This window comes from Macrosteles quadrilineatus, unplaced genomic scaffold, assembly GCF_028750875.1.
Source record: "Macrosteles quadrilineatus isolate MER2022 unplaced genomic scaffold, UCM_ALF_1.0 Scaffold_1__1_contigs__length_201487025, whole genome shotgun sequence".
Taxonomy (NCBI): Eukaryota; Metazoa; Arthropoda; class Insecta; order Hemiptera; family Cicadellidae; genus Macrosteles; species Macrosteles quadrilineatus.
In genome coordinates, this window is record NW_026542594.1 from 13,192,232 (window position 1) to 13,214,429 (window position 22,198).

Below are 22,198 nucleotides of genomic sequence, written 5' to 3' on the forward strand. Positions count from 1 at the left end.
TAAATGTAGGTTTACACGTTTGTACCAAATTTCATCAATATCGGATCAATTTTGCTCGAGTTATCGCGCTAACGGACACATATATAAATATATATATATATATATATATATGAATTTGAACGGATGGTGTTTTTGGCCTCTGGGGACCTCAAAACGAAAAAGTAAATCGGTCCCGGGTCTAGGTCTTACCATGAGACCTACGGTAATAGCTTATTCCCTATATGGGAAATTCGCTAAAAACCCAGTACAAAGGGAAAAAAATATCAGTTGTTACTATTGAGCAAAGATTACACTTAAGATTAAAACTATTTATTTTTGTAGCCCTCTCACATTTGACCATTCCAATTTATACGATATGTCCATAATAGTATATGCTACTTATTTAAGCTTTGTTATATCCTGTGTCTTTTTTTTCAGGCTATGTCGACTTGAGCATTCCTATTACAGCAAAAACAATGACAAAGTTGAGGTTAGTACTGTAATTATTTTTACCCTCAAGTGTCTCTAATGTCAAAATTAAACTATACCCTCCATATTGACTAAGCTTTTACTGAAGTTTATCCAGTGTTGCTCACAGGTATCAACACCGTGTTGGTGACACCATTCAAGCATACAAGGTAGTCAATAAGCTGCCTGTCTGATGGTGGTTTCTCTTTACAATCCAAAGATTCTGTAAATACAAAACCCTTTATTGATACCATGAACCATACAGCTATAAAACCATGTTGGGAGAAAAAAAACTTTATCACTTAATGTTTAGTTCTGTTGTGGAAAAGTCCTTATAAAACTTGGGCCGCATCGAGGCGGAGTTACAAGGTGGGGTGTAGGAAGCAATCGCCCCCCCCCCCCAAAGATTTAGGAAAACATTTATATTTTCACTGGATGTTTTAAATTATTTTTTTTAGTCAATTATAAAATTTAGCTTAAAAATATGAAGGTTGGTTTGTTTGGAAACTTGGAGTAGCGTGTATTACTTAATGAAAAACTATTTTATATTCTGGATAAGAAAGTAGAATGACTTATTTTTCTTTAGGAATCCAAGTCGCTTTCTGATGGGCACTGTGAGTGCTACTATACATTTCCATATCGCCGAACCTGTCACTGTGATGATGACCTCCCTTGACGATATTTTGCAAATATGCGTCCAACCTGCCGCCTAAACGTGTAAATTTGTAATTACAGTAGGCCTATGTATAAATCTTGTAGTACTTTTTACTCAGTCTATCCAGCGAGGGCTGGTCATCGATGTTGAGGTAAAAAAAATCCCTAAGATAAGAGATTGTGATTTTTTAGCAACATATTCTACTAGCCTTGATTGATTGCTTGAGTGGGGCTGGAGACAATCCAGGGGCGTTGCTCCCCGCTTGTTGCCTCAGAGCCCATCACATTTGATTTGCCTAATGAACTGCAGCATCCCTTTTCCTGACGAAAGTCTCCTCCCCTTGCTATTTTGCGGATCCTCAAGCAATGTAGGTGCATTCTTAACAAGCCACTATCCGTAATCATTTCTGTGATATGTTATAGTTGCCTCCTGTCTAGACATAGAATGTTGAAACAACTGTATGAAAAAGGGTTTGAGAGAGTGAGCTTGCTTACTATATGATGAAACCTTACTACTTAACTGTTAACTGGTATTTGGTGTTCATTTAGAGACTCATGACTCTTTGTGAGTAGTCTACTTAGCTGCAAAACATGTTTCTAGCAAACAGGTGACCGGGGGTTTAGACCTTTCTTCATATTAAAAATTGGTTTGTTGTATGTTTCAAGCTTCATTTCTTAGTGGAAGAGGATGATTTTCTTACTCAGGTAAATAAAAAAAAAATTTATTGCTCAGTTTACGTCTTGATCTTGATTTGACTTGTACATAGAATCACAGTATTTAGCAAATTATGTACATGATTTATCATACAATGTAGATCTCTGATCAATTATTTTGCTTAATAATGTCAATTTTTTTTAAATTTCAATGATTTTGTTTACAGGAAAAATACAATGAAGAAATACCCAGATCTACAGAAATATCTAGACCTTCAAAGATGTGTAGTAGGTAAGATACTTATGGTTTCCCAGATAAGAAATATTGAATTTATTATCTTTAAATACTAATCTTTAGATTACAAGTTAAAATATTTTGTTTTTATTTTGGCTAAATTATGTATCTTTTGCCTAACTTGAGAAAAAAACGTCTTATTTTTAACAACATATTAATTTTTTTAAATATATGTTACGACATATTTTAAAGATGATGTATAATTGTATGGAGTGTAGATTTCAACCATGGTTTATGGTGCTGCCCAAGATCACCTAAACCAAGGGGAAATAGTTGCTTGCTAACATATAGTTCACCTTATTGTATACTGCTTGAAGGAATACAGGCCTATCTTTTGTTTAGAAATTATTAATAAAAATACAAGTTTAAAATATAAATGCAGGTGTGCATTTACTATAGGGTGGCGCAGAGAAATGGGAAATTTTGAAATAATCATAATAAACCAAGAAAATTGTACAAAAAAATCATTAATGGTGACAATGTGTTGGTCAAGTGTGGAAAATACAGAAAAAATGTTGGAAATAGGAATAATGTTAAAAATCACAACAGTTAAGTGCTGTCTTTTGGGCCTATTCGTTCAATCAATTTGGAAGACTTAGCATTGTGCGACACAATGTGTCCTCTGGGATGTTGGCGACGTGTTCTTCGATCTGAGTCTTGAGCTCAATACGATTTCTTGGCCTAGTCAGGTACACAACGCTCTTTAGATGTCACCATAGAAAGAAGTCGCACACTGAGAGGTCTGAAGACCGTGGAGGCCAAATGATGTTAGCGTCCCTTGAAATGATGCTCTCCCCAAACAATTGTCTCCATGCAGCCATTGACAGATTGGCAGTGTGTGAGGTGGCTCCGTCTTGTTGAAACCAGGTTTGCTGGATTTCAATATCTGGAAAAGCATGAAGCCATGGAGCAAAAAATGTCTCCAGCATATGATTGTAACGTTGAGATGTGACAGTTACAGTGGAACCATCTTCATCCTCAAAAAAGTAAGGTCCAATCACACCAAGACAAGACACTGCACACCATATGTAACTTTGGGACTGTGTAACAGACGTTGATCAAGTTCAGTGGGATTTCGTTGAGCCCAGTAACGCATGTTCTGCTTATTGACATGTCCATTTAAATTGAAGAGACAGACATCCAAACATTTGCAGCTATTGCACTGTCACCATTTGTGTAGTACGCTGTCACGGCGACTGCACGCTCCGCACCACTCCACTGCTCCATCTGAACTAAATGTCCATTACTACTTGGTGTCATGACTTCCGTTTCTCATTCCTACAAGACATACAGGTGTACCAACAACGATTATATAACTAACAATATGATGTAAACAGCACATATAATACAATAAATGCTCGACCGGAAAATGCCTTCACCCAGAAGAAATGTTAATATAAACTAGCAGCAAACCGTGGACATGTTCTATGTTTTGTCTGCGGCACTTGAAAATTCTTACAAAATATTATAAATAGTGTTAAGTTCATTGACATACAGATGTGAAAAACCACCTTGTAAACAAATTTCATTTGGCCACTAATTACACTTTATCCGATTATATAGGCCTATGGTACGCATTTTAAATCCAATGATTTTACAGTAAAACAGCAACTTGGTCAGTGTGAAAAACATGAAGTAAAACTGGGGGCTAATTTTCACATCCTTCATAAGTAGCTACATACCACCTTCCATTGAATACTACGTATAAAGGTATAAGTAAACTTGTCTTACCTCTGTGGCCATTGAAACCTTAAGAGGTTTTTGGCCTTGCCAACCAACAACACATCTCCATTTTCTTCTGTAACCTGCCTCTTCTAATGTAGATCCCAGTTTAGAGAATACTTTCATTACTTCTTTCCAATTAATTCTTAGTCCTTCAAGTGGTCATCTACTTTGTGGTCCTCCTTGGAATACACTTTTAAATATTTGGAATGCACCAATATCTGGTATATCTGGGTGTTTATATACTTCTCTTAGCTCTCTGATGTTCTTTAGTATCTCAACCTCCGTTATCTTGAAGTGACCTATATGTTTTTTCTTGCACTCTATTCTCAAACACAATAATAATGTTTTTTTTCGGATTCCTTGATCAGTGCCTAAGATTCTGAACATTAAAGTGCTACTGGATGGTTATGATATAAATTGATTTTAGTTTTTACTGACAGCCATTTGGACTTCACCAGTTTTCTAGAGACCAATATTGAATACCTACCTTCTGTACCAGTTGACACTCTCATAACTAACCAACATTTTTATATGTTGGCATATAGATGTTCGAACATAAAGAGAACTATTATATCAACATGCAAACCACTTAACACTAAACACTTAATTAATTAAGCAACTAGAGGACCCATGCTGCTCCGCAGCGTTAAAATAAATATAATATCCGAGATATAATCAAATTTATGATTTTTGATTGAGTAATACATAGTATTTTGAGCTTAACTGATTCAAACAATCAATAGCTCAAATTTTAGCCTATAATTTAGGCTACTGATTATTTTGAGTCTAAAACATATAGAAAACATGAACAATACTGGAGCTATTGATTTTTAATTATAGAAAAACCTCATGAAAAATAATTTTTATGTTGGTTGTTTACCTATTTTGCTTGAAACTCGTCCAATTCAAATAACTAATAGCATAAATGAAAGTCGGTATTTCACTGAAGGTTCTTAGACCAAAATATATGAGTTTATATAGTTATAACTGGTGAAATGCATCTTTAAATGAAGTAAGAATTTGAAAATTTTTTGATTGATGGTGAGTCGGTGGCTCAGTCGGTAGCGTTGCGGACTTCGGGCCCAAGGCAGTAGTGTCGTGGGTTCGGATCCTGGTCACTGCCACTAACTTTTATCAGTACAGTTCACCTTTGTACTGTACCGGCTCACCCCTTGCTTTGCTGGATACGTTCCACGCACAGATCTGTAGTCTATGTGGACGGGCAAATGCAAGGTTAAAAGAGGCCGCCAACCTCTTAAAAAAAAAAAAAAAAAAAAAAAATGAATCAAATTATGTTTTTTGGTCGAGTAATACAGTAGGTAAATATATGCCGATGCTTGATGTCAAATCTGTGGTAAATATATGCCGATGCTTGATGTCAAATCTGTGGTAAATATATGCCGATGCTTGATGTCAAATCTGTAGTAAATATATGCCGAGGCTTGTTGTCAAATCTGTGCGTGCATGCCTTCAATTTGAGACCACAATCATGAAAATCGGTTGGGTAGAAGAGCCAAACAAACTCTGAAAAGAAAAACCAAATTTAACTCCCTCAAGAAGTACATGGGGAGCAAATTTCGTTTACGTATAAGCCGAGTGGGACTATAGATAAATATATGCCGATGCTTGAAGGCAAATCTGCGCGTGCATACCTTCAATTTGAGACCTCAATCATGAAAATCAGTCTGGTAGAAGAGCTAAACGAGTTCAGAAAAGAGAAATTAAATTTAACTCCCATAAGAGATACATGGATAGCGAATTTCTTTTACGTATAAGCAGAGTAGGAATATAGAAAAATATATGCCAATGTTTGGTGGCAAGTCTGTGCATGCATACCTTCAATTTGAGATCTCAATATTTTTTTTTAATATATAAGATAGTTTGCTGAAAAAATATTTCTCTAACATGAGTTCAAATTACCACAGCTTAAACTTATATTTACAAAGAATAATTTACAAGGAAACTTTATATAGGTACGTAAGAGTTTAGGATTAGTTCAAAATTACTGTTTCCTGAAAATCCTTAACGATAAGAAAAATCTACATTTAGTACCTTTTTTTTTTAGGGTGAGGAGGGAAAATGCTTTTACGCACACAGGTAGCCAGCCTGTAGTGTGAGACTCCTGAGTTTATCACAGACTACTCACTAAAAAAAAACCCTCTACTCTGTTGGACACAGACCTGGAATTGTTTGTCACATTACTTCAAGTCAGGTCAACATGTGACCTAAGCCCACAGGGCTCGCACCGTTTCTGGCATTATTTATTTTTTTGACCTACACCGCATCCCGGTCGAGGTCAAGCTTCTTGGCGCGGAGAACCCCCTGGATGTAAAGTGACACACAGGTCCAATTGTCCTCACCCTCCATCATCATCGGTATGACCGTGTCCACCGACAGCAGTCCTACGAACTGTTGAGCCTCTAGGCGGGGCCTTTCCCAATGCTGACAGTGGAAGAAAGTGTGTTCCACGTCATCGGGAATGCCTGGGCTTATGCAATCGGGTGACACGGCTTTGCCCATCCTGAACAAGTACGACCGGAAAAAGCCGTGACCCGTCAGAAATTGAGTTAGGTAGAAGTTCACCTCTCCGCACCGCCGATTAACCCAAGGTTGGACCTGTTGTATCAGTCGCCTGGTCCAGAGCCCCCTTGTCTCCTGTTCCCAGCTCTCCTGCCACAGCTGGAAGGTCCGGGTGCGTTCCTCAATTCTTGCCTGGTCCTCCCCACGGCGCTGATAAATTGCCTTCCTCTCCGCCGCCAAAAGTTTGACAGGGATGACTCCAGCAACCACTAGGACGGCGGGTTCGGACACTGTTAGATAGGCAGATGCTACCCTTAGTGCTGCCTGACGCTGCACTCGGGCGAGCCGTATCCTATATATCTCCTTATTGAGAGCGTCTGCCCAGACTTCCGCACCGTACAGGAGCACGGACTGGACCGCTGACATCAACAGCCTTCTGCGGCTGGACCGCGGACCTCCGACATTTGCCATTAACCGACTAAGGGAAGAAACCATTTTAGCGGCCTTGTCCGCCGTACGGGTGATCTGGTCTCGCCAGCTGAGCTTGCTGTCCACCATGACCCCAAGGTACTTTGCGGCACGAGTGGTTTGGACTTCAACGTTCCCCACCTTGATGGTGTCAATCCTCTTTTTAGTCAGAATCACAATCTCAGTTTTGCTCAGAGCGAGCGAGAGACCATGTTCTGCCATCCATGCGTTAATGGTTCGCATGACTCGATTTAGTTTCAGCTGGGCAAGCTCAATGCTACGTGCAGCTATTAAAGCCGCAACGTCATCTGCATACCCAACTAGGACAGTTTCCTCAGGCATCTCGGATCTCAAGAGGCTGTCGTAGGCGACGTTCCATAGGTCCGGGCCCAGTATAGATCCGAGCAGCACCAGAAGTTACATCCATCATCCTGGAGCCTTCTGTAGTGTCGTAAATGATGAGGCGGTACCGGAGGTAGTCCTCTATCATGCGCATGAGGTATGCCGGGACGTGGAAAGTGTTCTCCAGTGCGTCCAGCATATCGCACCACCTCGCGGAATTAAATGTGTTTCGCACATCAAGTGTTACAAGCAGCACAACCTGACGAGAATAGTTGTTAAACTCCTCAGCTCTCATTACGGCTCGCTTTACCTCCTCAATAGCGTCAACCGTTGACCGTCCCTTCCTGAAGCCGTACTGACGAGGGGATAGATTTCCTGCAGCAACCACGGCTGAATTCAGTCGGGAACGGATAAACTTTTCCAAGACTTTCCCAGCAGTGTCCAACATACATAGTAGAGGTCTGTAAGAGGAGGGTAGGTCTGGGTTTCCTTTTCCCTTCCCCACGAGCACATGCCTAGCTGTTTTCCAGCAGAAGGGAAACTTCCCCTAGGCCAGACAGGCATTGTACGTGCTCAAAAGGATTTGTGGATTTATTGAAAAGACTTTCTTCAGGGCCTCACCAGGTACCCCATCCGGTCCAGGAGCCTTGTTGTTCTTCAGGGATAGAACGGCCGCCTCCAACTCCTCGAGACTGAACAGCGGTACGTCGTCCACCCTTCCGAACTCCCGCAATGGGCGCAGTGTGTGAGTCGGGAAAAGGGACTTTACGATCCTCTCCATAGAGGCCCCGTCCATAACGGAAGGTGGAGAGCGGGTGCCAAGCTTCTTGGTTACTATCTTGTAACCCAGGCCCCACGGATCGGAATCGACATCGTCCCTTAATTTCTCCCAGCAACTGCGTTTGCTCCGGTTAATGGCCCGGCGAAGAGACTTCCTAGCCAACTTGTAAGCTTCAGCCTTAAGACGTCTATCTTCAGGTTCTCTGGCCCTGGTAGCAAGACGTCTGGCTCTCAATGCTGCCCGTCGCAGTTCTGCGATCTCGGTTGTCCACCAGTACACAGGTCGCTTATCGCACCGGGATCTCCTGCAAGGCATTGACTCTTCGCAGGCCGAGACTATCAGCCTCATCAATGATGTAACTGATGTCTCTGCGTGAGCCACGCCAGATGCAGCAGGTACCACTGGCTCTCCCCGTAGTATGACTTCGGTGAATTTGGCCACGTCCAGCTTTTTGGTGTTCCACCGAACGGGCACCTGCCGAGACACGGTAGCTTGTCTCTGATGACTATCCAGGACATCAAAAATGATGTACTGGTGGTCACTGGCCGTATAATCCTCTAGGACTTTCCAGGCTCGTATCCTCGGCAAGAGGGACTCAGATGCAAGCGTGATGTCTGGGATCGTTCCCCTCATTCCGGGACGCTGGAAAGTTGGCGTGTTGCCCTCGTTTATGACAACAAGTCCAGCCCTGGCAACAAAGTCCAGGATGTACTTCCCCCGGGAATTAGTGAGAGTCATTCCCCACTCGACAGCCCTAGCATTGAAATCCCCCGCCACGACAACGTGCCCAGCGGTATCGCGCACGCTCTCTTCCAGGCGGTCTATCTTTCCTCGAAAGTCACGGATAGCCTCGTTGGGGGTGAGGTATACACTAAAGTAAGTGACATCCCCGCACCGGACCCAAACGAATCCTCGGCCCTTCGCGTGACTCCTCACCTGCACTTTAGTTGTATTACGAACCCAGAACGCTTAGTACCTAACATCATGAAAATATGTAATGTAATACCATCAGTATTTTTGTAAACCACAGTTTGAAACCAGCTGTTAGTTAAACCAAATTAGATTGAAACAACCAGAAAGATGACGTGGCTTCTAGACTTTTAAAACATAATTTTAAAAAAAATGTACTCCCAAACTAAAATTTTAGCTTTGACATTTCCTTCGTTTCAAAATTATCTTCCATCCAAAGCAAAAACCATGAAAACCCGTCAGTGGGTGTTCTTGCACTGATTAAACACTCAAACTAGCTAATTCCTGCATTTACTTACTTTCCCACACTCATTTCACTTTCTCACACTCATTTTACTTTCCCTCACTCCGGTATTTCAACAAAACAAAGCATAGTAGTAGTTTTCAATAGTACCTTCGATTGAAAACAAGGAGGCATCACTACAAAATGGACCAGCTCTGGTGCAGTGTTTATTTGTCATTGCTTTGGACTTGACTTAACCTATAACCTGTTGTTGAGTGTTAACATAATCATTACAGAATCAAATACATTCCGATTTTGATTCATTATGTTAAATTTTATTCAGATTTGTAATTGTTTATTTGTGCAACAATTGTATTTAAGCTTTGATTTGTTTGTAAAACAATTTAATTTAGGTTTGAATTTCTTAATTAGCGAAACTGCGCAATACAAGTTCACCTGTATATACAATTACCCATTATTTATATGATTTACAGTACCGTAACTGAAAAAAATATGCTTTATAGTAGGAAATTAATCTGTAACATGGGCAAAGTGCCACTTTACGCACTAGTTACATAAATAACTATTGTTCTCTTCATCCTTTATGAAGCTTTTCAACTTAACAACAGTATAAATTTTAACCTTAATTAAAAATGAAAATTAAGTAAGAATTTTTCAAAGAATGGTTGTATAGTAATGAGTATAGCAAACATAGATAAAGAAAGTATCGATCTGTTATGTACATCTTGAGTATTTCCATAATCTTTGAGTTGAATCTTTTAAAGTCATCAGAATTAATGACTGTTATTCGTTTTAAAATAACGCCTGTAATAGCAATTGCTCGAATTTGAGCAACTGGGGCACTAGTTATAACTTCATCTATGATTACAGTCTGACTGTGATTGAGATCTAGTTTTTTTGTTGAAAATTAGGGATGGCAACACATATGGCTATATGCCTATATGGATAATATATATAAATTAATATATTTATCATTTTATTTGGGGAATTTCAATATTGATTTGGTGTAGTTAAAATGTAATATATATGCCTAATAAATATATGGATGTAAATATATACATATATCTAAAATATTGATTATCGATACTGTATTTGTTAAAATTTTGCCATCCCTATTGAAAGTACACAAGTAAAACTAAGGATATTATTAGCAGTTAGTAATTTTAAAAATTCAATTTTTAACTTTTCAAACGTAGTATAAAAATATCTGTTTTTTGTGTTTTTAACATTTACATTTTTCTGTGCTTTCAAAGGATTTGCTCATTCTTTAAACCTAACTCTTATAAGGTAAGAAACCCCTTTTATGTAATCTTCACCTAATTTACTGTACCAGCAAAACATGGTTTTGACTATATTATATTCATCACTTAGATGAATCTATCTATAGGCCTACTATAATACAAGTAGTGTTTGCGTACCACAATTTAAAAAAAGGCTCCAATGATTTCCTTTAAACTGTTAGAAATATCTTAGTTTCAGACTAAAAGAATATCCATGCTATCCTCAGTTCTGGAATAAAAAATTGTTGTTGAAAACAATGAAATTTTAATATTTTCAACATTGGTCTTATGTATAGCCAAATAGCAAAGACAGTTTTACGAAAATGCAAATAAATGAATTATAACATATGCTTGACAAAAATAAACTACATTTCAATAGCAAATTCATTATTAAATATAGTACAAAAGAAAAGGAAATTAAACTTGGGGTGTTTTTACTAGGCAATGGAATAGTTACGACTGTTCAAAATTGTAGAGTATTTTACAAAAGATTATAAACTAATGCTGAACTTAGTCTTGAGGGAAAGCCAAGGACATTTTGTAGTTTTGAACGATGCGCTGTCGGAATGGGCGCGATCCCACGGATTAAAAAATGGAAACGGTATGGATCATAAACAAACAAATGACATGAAAATAAATATGTTTGTATTATTATTTAAATGCACCTGTCAAAAAAACGTCTAAAACAGTTGTAGAGATTATTATTACTAGACTCCATCCAGTGACGTCATTCTTTTATGTTTTTGATCCATACCTTATCTGTTCCAGTATCCATGGACGATCCCATTGTTGCGACGTTCCGCTATCCAATGATGAACATGTCCCAACCATAGAGCACATAATATTTGCAACTCACAACAATTCTGTTCAATAGATGTTAAATATTATCACGAGTTTGTCATTGAACTTTATTCTAGAAATGTTCAATATAGATTGTTCGTCTGTATGGAAAAGTGTGTTAAGTAGATTAAGAATGAAGAGGGACGTCTACTAAAGAGAAGTTTGCTTTAGGACTTAATTAAACGTGGAAAAATTAAAAATGAAAAAGGTCTCTTTCCCAGTTTTCTGTCTTCCTATATTCTTTCAAAACCCACTTTCGGTGATCAATGATAATGTAACCAGCCATGTTGACACATATGTTTTACTAACAACAGTAACAATGGGAAAACGTTGCCAGCTGTTAGTAAAAAAGTATCAAACAGCTGATGGTAATGAACAGGTAGCCAACATGAATATTACGATCAACCAACTAAAACAGGGTAACTTACTTTTGCATCCCTCTGTACATACAGGGGGGGGGGGGAAGTCCCAGGATGGTAAAGTATTTCAAAAAGTAATAAAGATAGAGCTTAAAAACTTGGCCCACAGTTAATGGGCATTAACACGTTGGGTGCTGATGACGGGAATTCCCGCCATTGCTTAACATTGAAATAAATGCAATTTTCATGTTCAAACATGTCAACGGCACTTTAAGTGTTAAAATCATTTTAACACATTATTCAGTGATGCGCTACAGCTTCAGGGGGATGTCCCTCTAGGATTCAGAAGTAAATCTTAAATATAAGCATAGGTTAATATACACATCAAATTAAAGGTATTTATAAGTAGAATACAATCCCTTAAATTTGAGCTCAAAAGAACAACTGAACTGGTTAAAACCTCATGTTCTTCCGCTTTTCTTTATTGCTGCAACTTATCTTAAACGAAAGGGTTCCTCTCAACTTTTTAGAGCTACAGTCAATTTGATAGCTTTCTCAGCTACTCTTCGCTGAATACAATGATAGTACAGTATACTATTCACTTTTAAGGAATCCCAAACAAAGAATTCCTTAAACATAACATCAGGACATCTGGCTGACCATGCAACGAGTCTGCCTCGTCCAAAAATCCATAAAACTAAGTAGTTTACCTCATTTGTGTAATTAAGAGGAGTGCTACCTTTTGATATTACAGTAGAGTCCCGCAAACTCGGCACTCGATAACCCGGCAGTCTGGATAACTCGGCCATCACCTCGCTCAGAAAATTAGTGATATTTTGAGTCCGAGTTAAACATGGACTCAAGCCAGCTCAAGTAAAATCATTCACAACTCGTACCAAGGATTCTTTGTACTATATCTGATGACTTAATACTGACTTGTAATATAAAAAAAGAGGTTAGAAAAGCTTAAAAATTGTATTGTCCTTATTTTTAACCCTAGTTCCCGATAACCTGGCATTTCACAAACTCGGCACCCTTCCAGTCCACATTACGCCGAGTTTGCGGGACTCTACTTGTATACTTCCTATTTAAATTTGACATAAATCTAAGTGATCTAAGACTGAAAGTAGGGTGCTGCAATCAAATCTATATTGGCTTCTCAATTCAGTTTTTTGTTTAAATATTTGCCCCATTAAATATTTTTTACATATTTTTTTTACTGAAGCCCCGTGCTCTACCACTAGACCAGCTCGCTCCCCCAACTACATGATTTATGAAAACAAAACCAAATTTAAATTTTCTATATTTTAAGGGGTTCCTCTTGAAGCGGGAGAGACTACATTAGTTCACATTAAGTAAATTTGACTTTTCTAGAAATTGTGAATGAAATCAAGCCGTATCAAATAATTAAATCTCAAAAAAAGCTAAATTTTGAATCTCTATACAGTACTACTATAGTAAATGCATACCTATATTTCAAACAATACAGAAAAAGGTGGTCAGTGGTCTTTATGGTGGAGTTTTGGGAGACAAGGCTGCAACTCCCTTCCAAACATTAAGACAAATATTAATTTTTAACTAATTATTACAAAGGATTCTTTTTTAAATATTCCTGCCGCAGCAAACCTGCAGATCCTATGGTTTTGGAAATGTGTTATTCAAAATACAGTAGATTGAGTCTCATCTACTTTACTTTTGGTTTTTGTTCTCAGCATGTTCACAACGGGAACCACCTGAGGCTAGAAACACAGGTAGACTGGCCTGAGACCAAATGTGATTCTCCTAGTTCGACTGACAACCATAATGTTGGCATCAGTGACAGTGATAACATACAGTTGGTAACACTGGATGTGCTGTCGTTACGTAACATACAGCCTCAGTGGAGACAAGTCAGTCTTACACCCCCCAGCTCTGTAGATCTAGAGTGGGAGAGTGAAGGTAAGGCAATAGGCCTAGCATCTACTTAGCCTTAATAGAGATGTTTCAATATGAATATCGGGCGTTCAACCGTTTATAATTTATTTACAGATAAATGAAACAACACATCAACTTGAACATTTATACCTTAAAGCTGACAACGTAAGCACCATTTTTCACACATCACAGTGTTGTCACTGTGAAAGTTCTCCCAAACATTGATGAGTGTCCTCGAAGTAATTGAAGCAGCAGCTGTTTTACCCTGTATTTTCATAGTCTGTGGAAATTGAATAATGGCAACAAGAACACTTACACATGCATGATCTTGAATAAAACCTAAAATATATTTAGGTTTTGGCAAAATTGTGGGACTATTGGTAGAAAGGTACAGTCCATTCCATGTTAAAGCTAAAGATATGTAGTTTTAAGCCACCGATAGAGTGTACTGCTGTCAGTGTCAAGTACTAGTTTCTGTAAAATATATTTCATCTGTTTATTGTGTATTATGGTCAAACACTAGCACACACTTGTGAGAGGCTTTGTATACTAAATTCACTGCCATACATCTGGACCTTTTCATAAATATGTCATGTCTTTTTCAGTATCCAAAAGTCTATAGAAAAACTAGGAAAGTTGTGACCATTGACCGTTGGATACTGAAGTAGACGTCCCATCAATATGGACTAGCTTTTTATAATACCTACTTTGTATGGTCGCCATTTCATCGAAAAGCATAAAGTATAAGTATAAAGCATAGTATTCATTCTGACTAGCTTTTGCCAATTTTTTATTTAAAAAGAACGTAATTTGTTGTGTGAGCCAGTCACTCACAGAATGCGCTAGTGTCTAAAATGCAATTTTCAGGTCCGCGGAATTGGCTAACTCTGGAGCTTGCTAACCCCATGTTAAACGCCCTATCTTCAAATTTGATTGATGAGAGGAACTCATCAAAAAAACACATTAACACACAGTTAACTTATTCGGTTATACAGTTTAACTTGTTCGGTTTTGGAATTGGCTAACTCCGGAACCCGCTAACCCGCTCTATAGCCGGGTTAGCGAATTCCGTCCTCGTACGGAAGTCGCTAACTCAGTCCCTCGGCGGAACTCGCTAACTCCCAATCAGAAGCCTCGTGCGCCGTCCAATGAGAGCCAAGCAGGCCCGGTCTGGCCAGGGCGGCTGGTCGGCGATCCCCGAGGGCCTCCGGCTCAAGGGGGCCTCCAAAAACCAAAAAATCAATTCAAAAAAATTTAGTTATAATAAAAAAATATTTTGTTTAACTGTTTCACAGCGACGTAGTCTTGCAAAAACAATTTTTAATAATCAATACAGTACTCTTTTTTTAATTGAATTACAGTTAGGGGTAGCCCCTAAGTACAGTGATAGTCACTCGGTACTAGAGGATAGTCACCGATCTCACTGCAACGCACCGTTCGAATCAGCTCAGTGCCAAGCGCTCCGCGGTAGTGACGAGGCATTGCCGTGCCGGGGCGTCTGCGATATGTCTGGTGTCTGGACTCAAGCAGACAGCTTAGCGCTTGTACTAGTATAGTGATGGGACAACCGACTGGAAAAAACTATCGACTAGTCAATTTGTCAATTGGTTGTTTTTAAAACCAGTGGTTTTTTTTCAGTCGAATGAAAAACCGAGAGAATTTCACTACAACAACAACTGGTGGCGTTCAATCGGTGCAGTGGTTTCAGTCATTGCAAAGAAAATTATCGAATATAATTTTACTTTAAACATTGGAGTTTTCCCGCTTGATTCCTATTGTTTGTTGTCATTTGCATTAATATTTTGTTACATTGGTATAAAACGTAATAGAATGACAACACTTACAATTACTTAAAAATTTTTAGTTTATTACATGACTGCAAGTTTTAAGTCAGTAGGCCTAATGTCTCTAACTCAGTATGACAAATATTCCTATTTATTTGTTACCTGGTTTTTAAAACAGATTTTACTACAGGCATTAAAATCTTAATCATCAGTATATAAAACACAGTGTCTGGGCAATTTTGTATTTTTTTAAACAACAAAAATAAATGCAATTTCATTTTATGTATCATCCCTAAAAACTGTTCCCAATTCCTATCCGTCAGTTTATCTACAACTGATTTTATTCGACCAGTCAGCCTCATCTCAACACCAAAAGGTCGAGTATGGTGTTACGACTAGTTTTATCACCGACGACTGTTTCCAGTCATTCCTACGTAGTGGATTATGACGTAATTTTTGAAAGATTACTAACACGTGAATCGTTCAGTTCATAAAATGAAATGTGTGCACCCAAGTGGCGCAAGTAAAATAAAAATGGATAGGAAATATTTCAAAATAAAAACAAATTAAAGTCAAACTGTTAGAACTTATGGTTAGCTGGTTTCAGTTCCGATTCTGCTAACAATGAGAAGTCGCAAACAGGCAGGCGGAAATCATCAGAAGTTTTTTGTAAGCCTTGTAAGGCTTAAATTAAAATACTTTTGATTATTTCTGTTTGTCTTTGTTGCTGAAGTACAACTATGGAGTAAAGTGTGTGATAAACAGTAAATGTGGTCCATTCATAGATGTATTCAAAATTCAAAAGTGGTACGTGATATGCTTTTTACCATGTATGGCAAAAACTCCAAGAACTAGGTTTTGGTCTTATTTTTAAATTGAAGACTTAAAACAATTTTAAGAATAGGCCTTAAAATTTTATGGCAGCTGTAGAGGTGAATAGAAATACGAGCAAATTTTATATCAAATTTAAATTGATTGATACCTTGGAATTACATTTATAAATACAAAGATTTTAATTTACGGAAATTTAGCAATTATTAATTTAATCAAAATTATCAAAAACTTTTAATCATTTAAAACCACATTAGGCCCCTTTTATGAACCTGCGGCATGCAGCAAACATATATGCTAACTAATTGTTGCCGTGAGAGCACCCCATGGTCCTTGTTTTATTTCTGGCTGAGGGCCTCAAATCAACATCTAGCCAAGGGCCTCCAATGGAGCCAGACCGGGCCTGGAGCCAAGCACAAAGATTGTTGGCCAGGGTTGCCGAAAGTGTAGTATCTACAATCGTATCGGTACCATAATATCGTATCCTACGAATAGTTAGGAGTAAGAGCAATGTAGCCGATAAAATAAATATATATTCAGAAGTATGTTTATTATTATTCTTATGATTATTATTATGGTGAAAAATGTATTATAGTCTTACCATAGACTAACCAGTACAAGTAAACTTTACATCCCATTGTAAATGTCGAAGCTCGTTTTTTAGTTTACGTCCGGTGACACAGATTGCTAGTGTCGTCGAAAATGTGTTTCTATTATTTTATAGTTGATTTCATGATTTGTTCTCTACTGTTTGGTTATACTAGGAGACATGTTATTAGTTATTATTAAAACGTTTTATTTGGTTAAACGAGGTTTTAAATGACTAAAAACAAGAAACAAATTGTAAACAAAACACGACCTCTACAGACAGTGCACCGGACAGAACTAACAATAAAATTGTCTTCACCTGATCTATAAGGATGAGAAATGTACTAATATAAGGGAGTATGTTTTATCTATTGTCTTCTTACTTAAATAGTAGTTTATTGGGATGCTAAAAGATACTGTACATTTAATTTGGATCTTTTACAGGTTATGAAATATCTATTTTCGTAGTCGGTCATTTGTTTCTTTTATTCGAATTAATACCATTTTGTGAACTTCTGCAAATAAAATTATTAAGTTCGTATTTTATATACTGGGCTTGTAAACTTGAACGCTTGTCCTTGATAGCTTATAATATTTGATTCTTTAAAGGCCTATTATATCTGTCGTGCGAGTGTTAACAATAGTTTGGTCTTCTTAATATTTCTGTATTATTACCGGAATAATACCGAATCATAGTATTAGTAAACAAATAAAATAGTTTCGATATTTTTGTATAGCAGACACTTGATATACCTAGGTACACTAATTAATAAGGGAAATCTAAAACGTTAACACTGTACAATATTGCGTCTTTACTTTAGCCAAGACAATGAATTTAAATGTTGTTACATTATGTTGTTAGGAAACATATAATCTATTAACAAAAATTGAAGCAGTATTGTAATAATCTATTCTATTCTAGGCAACCAACAATTAGACATTATAAAATAAAACTCCAGTAATTGCCATAGAATTTATGCCTAGAATTTTTAGAATTAACTTCCCGATAAAATTTTCACGTAAAATTTCATTACAGAAATACATTTTAGTAGTTTTTAATATGTTTTTAAATAGAACTATTGAATTTAAATAAATATTAATTAATACAATATAAAGTGGTAATGCATTTATGGATTGTATTAAAATTTAGTCTATGCAAAAATACAATTTGTAAATTTCTGTTATCGTAGGCTATTAGTGTAGAACGGGTCAACCTCTTAATTTTGTTTACAGTAACTAATATTAATTTTACGTCTTTCAATACTTTTAAAATGTCTGGAGATGTTATGGTTCTAAATGGACCCAGGCGTTCCTGTTTGTTACCATTTTTATGAATGGTGGCAAAAAAAATTAAAAATTAAAATTAGCTGGTCTTATCCAACAACAAAGCTATTAGTATTGTCTATTGAGTAGTTCAGTACAGGGGGACGGGGAACTGAGCAATGGCTTGGTATCGTATATTTCGATTGTAAAAGTAATATAAAGGAAACTCAACACTAAAATCAGGAATATCTGCCAAGTCGTTGATTAAGAATCGTGAAATAAAATACCCCTGTCACGTTTTATTATAAGAATGTTATATATTCTCCTATTATTTACTAGTGGGGTTTAGGTTTACAATCTAAAAACTGTTATTAAAACATGTAACATTATTACTCAACAATTCAACAAATTTTAGAATTAATTAGGCAACTAGCTTTTATACTAGTAGGCCTACAATGCTTTGGTTTGAACTATTAGGAATAGGATTTACAGTTATTCTATAAATAAGTTGTTATGAAACGAATCCCATGTCATATTTTTACACGTAAGTTGGACGATTCAACGACGAACTTTAATTTTAAATCTATGAATTAGTTTTAAAAGTGGTTTTGGTTTATTACGACATCACGATTAAATTTGCTTTCCGTGTTTGAGACTTGCGTGTATTTTAGCTTAATTTCAATAGGTTTAATTAGTACTACTGGTTGATCAATATTTTTCAAATTTTATTATTTTCCTATAATACTGGCATTTATATTTAAGATCTAAATTCATTTAATTGGCAGTTGTACAGTTAAATAAAAAAACCCTTTTTAATGATTGTTTAATTGCTTTTTAATAACTTTGGGCTAGGTAGCTGTTAAAAATGGAATTGATAACGAAAATCAATAACATTTACTGCATCTTTATTGACACTGACATTTTGAAATACGACATTGTACGATTATTTCGTCGTACAAGGCTGGCAACGCTCCATGCAGTGGGCGCGGCCGGGTTAGCGACTTCCGCCGCTGGACAAAATCGAGTTAGCGGGTTCCAGAGTTAGCCAATTCCTGACTGAGACGGTTAGCCAGTTCCAGAGTTAGCCAGTTCCGACACACGACCGAGTTAGTGAGTTCCTGAGTTAGCCAATTCCTACGTCTCCAATTTTCTACCTTTTTTTTTTGTTGCTGACCAAGTTGATGTGACATAACAGTTGCTATAGCTCAAATAATTCATTCTATTAGTTTGAATTGGTAAAAAAGTTTGTGTAACCGACAGAAATCAGTAATTTAGAACAGCACAATCTGTCGGTGGCTCATATCAACTACGATGATTTTAATTTAAAAATCTGGCACCAATTTTAACGTGGTGATGGAATTTCTGGTTGTATCAATAGTCAAAGATAGTGACTTCAAACAAGCTCTAACAAACAAACAATACAGTTATTTCAATTAAAAAATTGTGCAGTTATAGGGAAAAGTAGGACAGAAACTATATTCAACCAATAGCAATGTTTTCCAAAGATGCCACCTCACGTTCGCTCATTTAATGTATAATTTTTTTATTAATGTTTGATCAATGCAAGAAATCAAACCTGTAAAGCCTTGTAACCCTGGCTATTTTTAAAATATTTATTTATTACTTTGGTAGTAGAAGCTAGTAGGCCTATTATAAACGATAAGAAACAAATTTACTCTTTGTAAACTGATAGCAGGAGCGTCCCAGCGAAAAATTTTTTTAGGAGGGGCAAGTCCTAAATTTGGCGCCCTTTTATCACGCAACTGTGGATTTTTTTTAAACAAATTATATAGCTACCTCATTTTTGCTGCCCCAAAAATTTACCCCACAGGACAAATTACCCCCCCCCCCCTGCCCTCATTAGCTGTGGCTCTGACTGATAGGGTTGAATATGACGAGGGTTGTCTGTAAAATAAAGGACTCCATGGAGCTCCCAGCACACCCAACAAAGCTAGTTCAAATCTAAAACCAAGGACCAATGGTGTTCCTTACTTCATCCACTACTATTCTAGCCGGTTCCTGTGAGACGATTAGTATTGTCATAGTATAATTTGAAAACATTATGAAAGAAAATTTAAACTCCTGCCAAGTCAAACACGTTCTCTAATTAATTCGATTTCTGTGGTCCCAGTTGTCAACTTCTATAGAAGTACATTGCTAGTTGACTGATGTAAATGGGGTAATTTGACTGCTGGGGTAACGGACTGCTGTCGTTCATCAGTATTGTTTAAAGCAGTAACCAAAGTTAGGGGACTATTGTAGGCTATACAAATTCAAATTGCAGTAACTGAACAAAAAAAAAAAACTTGTCTGCACACACATTTGTCAACAACTAGCATTAGTAATCAGCAGAGGTGACCCTTTCACAACATATTCAAATTACTATGCCAAGATTAATCGTTCCATAGAGTAGGTCCAGCTAGAATAGTATGGTACGAAATAAGGAAAAAAACATTTTTCTCAGTTTTGCACTAGCTTTCTTGGCTGTGACAGTAGCTTGATGGAGAGACCTTAATTTATGGACAACACTTGTATTTTAGTTTTACATTAGAATAGCTTTAAAAACAGAGGTAAATTAACGTTTGGAATAATTTTAATATAAAAATTAAACTAATAACTGTTGTGCAGACATTGTTGGGAACATGATGCCTCTGTGTCAGCGTCGGCTGCTGAGCACGACTGAAGACTGTTCACTGAGCTCTGTGGTGGAAGGGAGTCCTGCAGAGTCCCTGGAGTGGGACAGTGGCGAGGGAGCGCTCGACACTGACACTGAACAGCTTATCTGTGAAATTGAGCGCCTGACTGCTAGAGCGCTGCGAGAGACAGGCGGGGAGTGGGCTGACAGATAGTACAGCTGTTAGATGTATAACTGTAGTCGCCAGTCTTCCAGGGCATACTCAATGCCAGTGTCTGATGGATGAAGATTGTATTTCACCGTAGTGCCTACTAGATCACCTGACCCTAAACATCGGTGCTTACTACATTTTATTTTTGCTCAATTTGATACACAGTGCAGATAATGTTCTATTTTAAAACATAAGAGTTTACTTATTTATGATGATAAGTTAAAATAAAACATGTTTATAATCTATTGATGTTTATAGAAAGCCAAGTATTCATAACTAAATAAAAAAAAAACAGTATCAGCAATCTGACACATACTTTCTGCCTCTCGCTTGTCAACAACCTTAATCATGGATAAGCGGTGGGAGTAACTATGATATTTTATACTGTCAACCAAGTGATACCTGGTCTATGTGTAATATTAAAATTTATATCTCGGGCCGTGGCAATGACCGCAGCGTCGCAAATATGTGGCGATCGGCAATAATCTATAATATAATTAATTGATTATTAATGGGAATAATAATCGATTAGTATTTTTATCGAATTATAATCTAAAACATACTTTAATTTAATTTGTTTTTATTTAAATTTTGTAAATACACTTTTTCAATACATTCAGTATTGCCAAAAAATATTTGATATTGTCTACTTGTACCTGAAACAGTATTAATGATAATAATGCTGCTACCTCTTCTCTGAAAAATTAACAGAAAGAATATAGGTAGGCCTAATTAAGTTTTACAAACCTAATTGAAAACCCAGTTGTAGGTAAAGTAGTGTAAGCAACTCGAGCTCGAGTAATTAGGATTTACGATACTCGTAGAAGTTTAAAGGCACTCCCAAAAGTTTGTCACTTAAATTTCTACTTGTGTCGTAAGTAAAGACTATCTTTAGGTGATCACTGTGTAAACTATACTATTACTAAGCTGTTCACATATCTTTATAGTAAAGTTGACTATAACCCTTATTTGGGGTAAAAAAAACTTGTTGCAGGGTCCCTTTGAGGGATTTAATTTTTTTTATCATAGATATCATCGATTGTATGTTTGCCGTTTGGAGAGGTTGTGGTTTTTTGTGGATAATAATTATGAAAAGTGACTTATGTGCGTCTCTTTCATTTTCAATCCATAAACCTATGCAAATTCCTTATGGATTTTAGTTTTGTTTTTACAATTAATTTTTGTATTGCAATCAAATTATTTTAATGCTATCCAACCTCACCCTTGATTATTGTATGACATTTTTCACCAAAATCATGTACATAGAAAAAACAGCTACTGTATTACCCTAGTCTTCTTATTATTATTTATCATTATTATTTTATGACCAGCATTGGACCACTTAAGTCAATATAATGGTTAGATTCTTTTTAAATTCTGTCTCTTCTTCTTGT

General features: G+C 36.9%; 1 protein-coding gene across 2 annotated transcripts in view; it reads left to right on the forward strand.

Annotated features, from left to right (window-relative positions):
• Positions 1–21,439, forward strand: part of LOC128983151 (uncharacterized) — a 32,900-nt gene extending 11,461 nt beyond the window's left edge. Inside the window, exons 2-7 of one of the 2 annotated variants that reach the window (XM_054402327.1) lie at positions 418–469; positions 1,768–1,806; positions 1,983–2,047; positions 10,353–10,386; positions 13,291–13,516; positions 20,587–21,439. In XM_054402327.1, coding sequence (XP_054258302.1) covers positions 418–469; positions 1,768–1,806; positions 1,983–2,047; positions 10,353–10,386; positions 13,291–13,516; positions 20,587–20,807 — 637 coding nt within the window. In that variant the 3' untranslated portion in view covers positions 20,808–21,439. The remainder of the gene's footprint in view (positions 1–417; positions 470–1,767; positions 1,807–1,982; positions 2,048–10,352; positions 10,387–13,290; positions 13,517–20,586) is intronic. The other variant, XM_054402328.1, reaches the window with a different exon arrangement.
• The last annotated feature ends 759 nt before the right edge of the window (positions 21,440–22,198 follow it).